General features: G+C 37.0%; 2 protein-coding genes across 3 annotated transcripts in view; one reads left to right on the top strand and one right to left on the bottom strand.

Annotated features, from left to right (window-relative positions):
• The window catches only part of sdr16c5b (short chain dehydrogenase/reductase family 16C, member 5b), a 13,246-nt gene extending 12,149 nt beyond the window's left edge, over positions 1–1,097 (top strand). The window contains exon 7 of the mRNA XM_084108778.1: positions 591–1,097. Within this exon, the coding sequence (XP_083964904.1) occupies positions 591–687 (97 nt within the window). The 3' untranslated portion in view covers positions 688–1,097. The remainder of the gene's footprint in view (positions 1–590) is intronic.
• A 1,187-nt stretch (positions 1,098–2,284) lies between these two features.
• On the bottom strand, positions 2,285–9,271 carry chchd7 (coiled-coil-helix-coiled-coil-helix domain containing 7). 2 transcript variants are annotated; one of them, XM_084108815.1, is made up of 5 exons: positions 9,159–9,239; positions 8,607–8,630; positions 7,748–7,865; positions 7,268–7,366; positions 2,301–3,117 (listed from the first exon to the last, which is right to left on the bottom strand). In XM_084108815.1, exons 3-5 carry the CDS (start codon positions 7,805–7,807, stop codon positions 3,013–3,015), a joined length of 264 nt encoding a protein of 87 aa, XP_083964941.1. In that variant the 5' UTR covers positions 7,808–7,865; positions 8,607–8,630; positions 9,159–9,239; the 3' UTR covers positions 2,301–3,012. The 2 variants fall into 2 exon arrangements, with proteins under 2 accessions (XP_083964940.1, XP_083964941.1); XM_084108814.1 differs by lacking the exon at positions 8,607–8,630 and having other exon boundaries at positions 2,285–3,117; positions 9,159–9,271.
• Between the last annotated feature and the right edge of the window lie 307 nt (positions 9,272–9,578).

Here is a 9,578-nt window from a genome sequence, read left to right as displayed (position 1 = left end):
TATAAAACACACTTTACTCTTCCATGCTCCCGTTTAATGCGCATTCAGAGATATCGCATAAATAATCGCTGGATGGAAACGCCAAGATGTGCAGAAATGTTCATAGCAAATGTGTTTTTCACAACATACATTTACTCACACCTGACTCGTCTGCTGTCAAGCCATTAAAGTTATTAATCTAATTCATTTAAAGTCATTATTGTGTTAGATGAGAAAAGCATTGAATAAACATCACACAAAAAAAAGCAACTTATTTTTAAAGTTTTAAAGAAAGAAATATTTTGATTCAACATTGAATTTATTAAACTTTTAAGGCCATAACATTGTTTTTTCAGAATCTGCATCTGAAATGGCATTTAGGTATATTTACACAGAATATGAATTAATATGAATGATACTCTAAATCTGAGACTAAAACCACCAAGCCTCTGTCTTTATGAATGAGTCACTGAATCATTGACTCACTCGAATCGATTCGCTCGGAGACTCACAACAGTTCTTCCGTGGCTTCGTTTGAAACTGTTTTCATATTTGTGTGTTTTGTTATGTCGTTGTGTTTGTATAACAGTTTCTTTTTCTCCGTCACACAGTTTTCTTCCCACTAAGATCGGTGTGCTGTTGGGTGGATATCTGGGAGCGTTCAACTTCATGGCAAAGTTCAAAGGTCATGGGAAAAAGAGCGATTAATTTCCACTATTAGCGGAACCGGGAAACAACTAATGAAGAGAGAGAGAGAGAGAGAGAGAGAGAGAGAGAGAGAAGGAATACTTACATATTAAACACGCATAAAAAAATATAGAAATGTTTAAAACTGACACACACTGTGACCAATCTGCACTTCTGTTTCAACAATATGAAGAAGTTTACGTTTTAATAATAATAGCAACATTTTGCCTCATAACAGATTTATCCGTTTGCACCCAAGAAACCATTTCTGACTTTAGAAGGTTAAATATTATAGATGGTGATTCTCTGTTAATTTTTTAAAAATATCTTTTAACTGTGTTTTTAATGACTTGCTTAATGACTGAATGATTGTATAATGGAAGTAGTTGATTTGGTGTATTGGTACTAATAAATCTGCAAATTATAATATAGTTTGCTTCTTCTTTTTTCTTAAAAATCTACACACTTTTATGAAGACATATCAGCTCCACAAAAGCACTAAAACATTCACATGATTTATGAAGTATGGGTGTGTGAGAGATGGAGCTTCGTGAAGATCCGAACCCTTTGCGAATCAACCAGTGAATCGGAACGCGATTCAAACTGCCAGTCACGTGACTCCAGTAAACGAGTCTCCGTGAACCCATGAACAAGTATGATTATTTTTTTACCTGATCTCGGATCAGTTTTATATATTTGTAGACATTTAATGACACATTTGCACAATAAAAAGAAAGGGTACTATACGGTTATCCGGACCACAGCTATTTCTGAATTTTTTAAACAAAGTTTATTCAAAAACCACAGCTATTTCTGAATTTAACCCTAACCTAACCCTAACCCTGGTCCGGATAAATTATTTACGTGTGGTCACGTGTGGTCCGGATAACCTTATAGTACCAAAGAAAGAGTTGTAGTTACTGGTCTGATTAACCAAGCTCTCCATAAAACTAACAAGATACACGCTCTACAATTAATAAAATAACACGTATTATAGAGAAACTTCATATTTAATGGTATTAGATGATTTGTTAATTGCGTTTAATAGATGACAGCTTCAATGAAACATTGCTGGTTTGTAAAAGGTGTTTTTCTGCATGTTTTGACTGAGCTGTCGCTGCATTTACACTGTTCTGACCAGCAGGGGTCGCCAGCGCTTCCAAACAGTGAATCATTTAGCGAGTCAACCGATTAATTTGATTCAAAAGCTTCGAAACGCTTCGTTTCTCCCCGTCACTGTACATCTAGTGTAAGTACAGTAAATGAGCTTCAATAAATAGATTGTGGTCTCAGTGGAAATCTGCCTAATTCTACCTTAAAATCTATACAATACATATTATATATATAAATATATATAAAAAATAATTTATATGTAAATACAGGCTAGATATGTATACAGAAAAATCTTATAGGCATTAGAAATTGCAAGTCTGAAAAATTAGAAAATTCAAGTTTGACTCCCTGTTGTCTTTACAGGGTAAATTCTTAAACGTCTTTAGAAATATAGTAATATTATTGTTGTGTGCGCAGTGCGCGTGCGCCCCCACGTGGACACCCCTGATGACGACTGAAACCTGAAGTTAAACAAGACTTCATGTGGGTTCACAACGAGCTCAAAACACACGCTTTATATAGTAAAGCTTTTATTTATGTTAATTTAAATGCAAAGTTGTATATTGTCAATTAACTATGAATTATAAATAATTATAATTCATATAATACAAACATAGCAAATTAAAACATAAATATAACACATTAAAAGGCAAAAGACAGGCAATTTTGTCTCAAATTTTTTGATTGACTATAAACTGCGAGAGATACGGTGGGCGTGGCTTTATTGCGTCAGATTTACGTCACTTTGCTCGCAGCTGATTGGTCCAGTTTTGGTTTGAGAGAATCGCTTCAAAACTTACGGCTTCACAACAACAGCAACAGAAAGACACATTTTAACGTATAATAACAGAAAGACACATTTTAACGTATAATAACGGGCTGTATCATTGTTCATACTTCCTACATCTCTGCAAACATGGTATTTTTGATACAAGTAGGAGAATTCCCAGGTTACGAGTTGTAATCACGAGCTCTCCGTGAACGCTTACGGGAATTAATCAGATCTAAACTGCTAAACGTGGACAATCAGGCATTGAGGTGTTATAGCAACACTAACATCATGACTTTCTGTAGACAGTGTGTCTGTGAAAGGCATTAAATAAACTCGACACGACACCCACTCGTACTCAGAATACGTCCACGTTTAAACGACTGAACACACATTACATGATTCAGTGACACAGCATTAGAGAGTCCCACATGACATGAGGATCTGATGATGTCATGATGATGTCAGTATGGTTTTCCTCCGAGCGCTGAGAGGATCTGATCTCGTTCCTCTGCGTTGGGCATATCCGGCTTCACTCCGTCTCTCCGGCGCTGAAGCATCACTGCGTGCTGGAACCGGGAAACACTCATGATTATACAAGATCCTGAACAAACACTCATGCATCTCTAACATCTCCATCAAGATGTGCATCATCGTTTGTGCTAAAGATCTGGTATTGGCCACACACGAGTCCGGCACTCTGTAAAGTCTCCTCCAGAACATCCCGAACACTTCCAGTGGGTTTGAGGAATAAATGTCATTCTTTCACAGTTCGAGTCTGAATCTGGGCTTCGTCATCCTGGAATATGATGATGTTCTTCATGCATAATTAATTTATTTATTTATTTTTATTTAAATGAAATGCACATACTATATTTTAGTTCAATAATGTTTTTATTTTTTAATATTTAATATTTTGGGGGGATTTTATGGTGCTAAATTATATTTATGCAACAGTTATAATGCATTATATTAATCCCTTTCTGATTAGACATGAAAATGAAATCTCCACCTTAAACTTCTGGAGCACAGACTGAAGTGTGGTCTCTTTTTAAAGAAGACACCTGGCAGATTATTACTGAAGTGAAACAAGTAAAAAATTAAATTTAAAATAAAAAAAATAAAAAAAAGTTATAGAAGTTTCATTTATTCTTATAGAAAATGCACTAAAATACTATTTTCAGTTTTTATAAAAAAAATTTTTTTAAAAAGCCATAAATCTACACAAGTTGTGTTCCAAATGTGAGGCTGATATCTGGAGAAATGAGCGAGATGTTGTTCGGCTGCAGTTCCAAACGCTTCCACTAGAGGAGGTTCGTCTCATTCATTTCCAGTGCGCTCATCTTTAAACGCCTGGGGCCTCATGTACAAAGACTTGCGTTGAATTCATACTAAAACATTGCGTACGGACAAAGCTGTAAATGTGCGTACGCACAAAAAACCCCAGATGTATGAATCTCTGCGTACGAAGGATCCCACGCATATTCTCTTTGTACATCCCAGTTAACGTAAAATTGAGCGCACATGCACGAGCACAACGCCCCACCCAGTCTCCTCCCTTAATTAAACTAATTTAAATATGGTAATGAGTCCACTTTGGCAAAAGAAAGCAGTAAGAAAATGGCGGCAAGAAACGAAACTTTACAGAAAGTGAATTGGAGGTGCTACTATCGGAGGTAGAAATGAAAATATATATATATATATATTTGGAACTTTGTCCTCCGGAATTAATAACAAAAGGAAAAAATATGAGTGGGAGAGTTTGGCTGATGCCGTCAATGCGGTGGGATCTGAAAGTCGCACTGTAGAGTAGACTGAGCACAGTTGAGACACTTTTTGCGTTTTGATTTTTCACACAAAAACATTTGATTAGCTTGTAGACTAAGATATTATAAATCAATAATACCCACAAGTAGTTTATATTTTCCACAATTAGCTCATAAAAATAAGGTGCTTTTTGTCTCAACTTTGTCTCAACTGTACCAATATGAAGTTGAGACACCCATTTCTAATGATGTGAAGGTAACTACCATTCATTGTAAATATAAAAAATAAAGACAAATAAAGAAAATAACAATTGGGCAACATTTTTGTTTATTCATCCATTTATATTCATTCATTTTATTTAAATTAGCACTGGTTAAAATGTATAAAGCAGGAACAAGATATGTAACAATATTTATTAATAATACACAGTTTAAATATCACAAATTCTAATTTTATTTTCATTTGCGTCCTATGCTGGCTAATTATGACGTTTAACCTGTTATCATAACGCTGAACAACTAAACAGTGTGTTTCCTAATAGAGCTGTATCGGGGGAACAGTACATGTGTGTCTCAACTATCCCCCGCTGGCCACCTCGCACATTTCTCTAGATTTTGCAATTACCTTGCATGACACAATACCATGAAATATGCCCGTTTTTAGGGCACAGAATAACGTTTGTGGTGATACCAGTTACGTTTAACAGTCACATAAGGATAATAAGCTATTCATTGTGGAGAGTGCATGGTGAAGTGAACGTCATATCTTAGAAAAAAAATCTTTTCCCGATTTCTTCGGATCGGAGATGCGTCCGTTGTTCAAATTTCCCACGATCAAAGAGGACTAATACACACGTGCACAGCAAAAATCACAACTTGTGCTTGCTGCGAACGCAAGTTATTTAAGGTGTCTCAACTGTACAGTCTACCCTAAATTACCTTAAAAAGAAATAGTCTGATATAAAGGTGGACATTAAACCAAAGCTGGCATTTCCATAGACTAAGGGTTGCACAACACATTTGCATATGCTTTTATATGTTCTTATTTAATTGCATAATTGATAGAATATTCCCATAAGGCTCGTGTGACAATACATGTCAATTATTTTATAAATTGCAAATTAATAGCAATGCTTCCCACGGTTGGTGGTGCGATAGACTTGTAGAACAATTCGTTGTGTAATGTTTGCAACTTCACTTCATTGCCTGTAAGAGTCGCCAACGGACAAAACAATGAGAAATGTACGTACGCCAGACATGAAACTGGCGTGGAGGAACGCACATTCTCGCGTTAATTTCACTGTTAGTACATCCGACCGTGAACGTGAAAGCTGGCGTACGCAAAGTTTTTGTGCGTATGCAAGATTGATACATGAGGCCCCAGGAGTTCAAATTAAAGTGCAACAATTATTTCAGGACCATTAAACCTTTACCAAGTCTCACGCCATTCCAAAGATATATAAATTAAAAAAATCATACTTTTTTTTTTTTCCTGTAAGAGATGGCGGAAGAGCAGCAGGTTTAATGTAGCGCGAGTAAATGTGCGTTTCAAAAGAGTGATAAGGTTTGCTGGAGCTTTAGATGTTCCCAGAGATGACGATGAACTCAAACAGGAGGAAATAAACAAGTTCAACATGAGAAGATGTTCAGTGAAGTTAGTCTGACTTCAAAATTATGTGGTTCCAGATGCTTAAATAATATAAAACACATCTAGACCAAATCTACACTCTTGCATGCTGGGAACTCTTTCAGAATGGTCACTTCTCTACAGAACTGTGGATTGGTTGGTCATGCCGGGTTCACACTCCACAACACTCGTGTCTGTTACGATAGTCAGATTAGGTGATTTTGACTAGATTCATTTTGTTGTAAAAAAGTTATTAATTTAGTTCATTTATATATACGGCCGCTCTGGAGAAAACCGTGATGTCATCGTCCAGCTCAGTTCAGTTCTCATATAATGGTGTCAATGCAGGAGATCAATAATATTGTTGAATGTTAAATTAAATGTTAAATTTAATGTCCCCAACTAAGCAAGCCAAAAGTCAATTGCAACTAAGGTGGAAAAGGCGACAGTCGCCGCGTTTCCATTACCCTTCAAATTGCGCAAGTTGAAATTGCGAATTGAAAATACGCCCAATGGAAACACGTCAATTTCACAAAAACTCGCATTTATCGCAAACAAGTTTTTCCGCTCGCATGAGGAGGTTTTTCAGGCAATTCGAAAAAGAAATATTTTGCAAATCTGCAATGGAAACAGTTTTTGCGCATTTACAGTCACCTGACGTAGACGACGCGTGTGTTTGGACAGAATACGAGACAGAGTTCTTTATTAAACTCATACAAGACAGAATAATTACAGGAATAATGGATTCTAAACCTCAAATAAATGCCACAATCAAGACCTGGAAGCAGAAATGAGGGAGAAACACCCAGAAACTCCTCATATGAGCCGCTCACAAGGATAATAAGGGTCGTTCCTCACCATTAATGCTTGAAAACACACACACGTCTCCTTCGATGAATAATAATGGCTAGTGCAGCGGCTGGGATATAGTACAGAAACCCACCAACGTCCGTTGCCATGGTTTTTAAAATGATTTTACTGATCGCGAGAGGAAAAAATGAAGTTTTAGTCGCATAACATCGTTTAATGGAAACGCCGTCATCTCGCAATAGTTTTTTGTCGACGTTTAGAAAAAAAAAAAAGAAAAAAAAAATCTTTTGAGCAAATCTGTAATGGAAACGCGCCTAGTGGCAGGAACCAAAACTCCCGGTCCTCGATGTCGATTGTCGTTGATAAGCTGAGCTAGCGACTGACAGCAGGCTAGGCTAGGCTAGGCTACAGAAGTGACGTGTTCTGCACTGGCTCTCGTCGTCAGAAAGACCGTGATGTCGTGTGAACCCGGCGCGAGACAGGCGGAAGTGAGGCTCAGTGTCGGGCCAGACTCACCCAGTACTTCCGGCAGTTCTTGTACCTGGTGAAGTACGCAGAACACCGGCTCTTCTCGTAGCTGTACGCGTCCATGCACCTCTGAGAACCGTCGCTCTCCTGCGCGTTCACAAGGCAGATCGCATGTAAAGCACAAGACACAATGTAGCATTAGCAGCCCAGACAGAAACACATCCGGCCCACATGGATTACACACGGTCCGGACGTGTACCGGATCTGGGCCGACACTATGTTGCAATACACACGTCTTTAGAATTACAATATAATTTGAATTTTGCTAATATTTAAGAAAGGAATATATATATATATATATATATATATATATATATATATATATATATATATATATATATATATATATATATAATATTTAATATTTGGAATTGAGCTTTTTCGACAGCCCTAATTCAGACAGAAGCATTGAGATCTAGTGTAGATGTTTAGATAGAGTGTGTGTGTGTGTGTGTGTGTGTGACTGACCTCGATGCACGGGTTAATGTCCTCATTACGAACTTTCCGTGCGCTTGATCTTCCGGCCATCCTTCAGCTTCATCAGCGTTCGCTGGGATATCACACCAGACACGGGATCTCTGTCCGTCTGAGAACATACATCAGTCAAACTAGTACTCGACTACGCGATTATGATGATAGCTAAACTGTTTTCATTAAAACATACTGTTGTTGACAAATATGAAGAGGAAAAATAACACGTGCAGATTAAATGCATCCATTTTTGTGGAAAATCAACATCTAAAAACTAGGAATATGATCACTTCAACTTAGCCCATTAGTTAATAAAGTTTCCCATTTATTAGCTAGTCTAGTCTATGATTTTACCTGATCCCAGATCAGTTTTATACATTTGTAGACATTTAATGCACATTTTTTATATTAAAAAGGAAGATTTGCCGTTAAAAGTCTTACAGTTTAAACAAGCTCTCCGTAAATTTAACAAAACAAGCCTTAAAATTTAAAGGTGCACTATTTCCCTTTAGTGGTTAAAAACTGCATCCATTTTGCATAAGAAAAAATTATTTTCAAATTCTTGATAAATAGGGAAGCATGACATTGACAAGATAATAATAATAATAATAATAATAATAATAATAATAATATTGCAATTATTTTGACATCTGTGATTTCTATTTGAAATGCAAATACGACAATCTCATATGAAATGTGTATATTAATTGTGCCGCTTTATTTCTTTACTTTAATTTTACATTCAATTTAATTAATTATTAGGTTTTAATATTCTCCTGCAGTTCCCTCACAAACCCCTAGAGGAAACCCTGAGTCTGGATAAACGTGGCCACTATAAAGAAGGTCAAATACTCACTCAAGATCACGTCTTCAACATTTCCTGAAGGGAACCAAACGCAAGGATGTTCAGAAACTCATAATCAAGTTTTATCCGGTGCTAGCGAACAATTTAAAATAATTTGCCACAACGCAAATATTATGAAAAACTACATATTAAACCTTACAAATATTTATTTAATTATTTTTTTGATTGCAAATTTATTGATTGCGGTAATTAATGTATTTTTGCATTATTAAAAAGTATGAGATGACGTAAAGTATTAACGCGGCAATTTAAACGGCATTGATACTTTACGTCATAACGAATAAAGAAAACGAATTTAGGTCTCCACGCACACAGCCTCAGAATTAAAAACCATAGCGAGCACTTAGTCGTCCCTTAAATCGCTTCAAAACAAACAGTAATCTCAGTCATTCAAACTAACGTTAGTGTACTGAACACCGGCGATTTCGCGTAACGCAACGTATAACTTCTACTAAATTACAACAATAAAGGAACACGCTCTGTAGCAAAACACAAGCTGCGTTTGTCACTGGAAACAGTCAGTTTAACGTCGCAAATACTTACATTTTTGTCGCACAAGAACACTCAACCTTCCCTCATGTCATGTCAGAGACGCACGTAACGTCTGTCACAACAACACAACGCAACCTAACTATTTGTAGGTGATTGACAGGCGTCGACGACCAATCAAACTGCAGGACGGAAAGCGTCACCGGTAACAGTCGCGTGAATTGTCACCTCTTCCATCCAATGGGGTTCGGAAGATAACTGTTCTACCCGCCTATTGATTAAACATATATTTAAACGAAGTGGCAGCGATTGACAGAAACACCGACGAGTCCTAAATTTTAGATTTTCTGAAGGGGAAAGTCAGTGGCGCTGAAATCTGAAAATGACAGTTTGTTACACAAATCACGAGCGCGAGGGAGGAGGGCGTATCGGTGGGCGTGGCCTGAGCTGGGGTTGGTTGCATCGCAGCGCATA

Source organism: Abramis brama (genome assembly GCF_963993115.1).
Source record: "Abramis brama genome assembly, chromosome: 3".
NCBI classification, from domain to species: domain Eukaryota; kingdom Metazoa; phylum Chordata; class Actinopteri; order Cypriniformes; family Leuciscidae; genus Abramis; species Abramis brama.
Note: the sequence above shows the minus strand (reverse complement) of the source record. Positions and strands in the feature narration are given on the sequence as shown.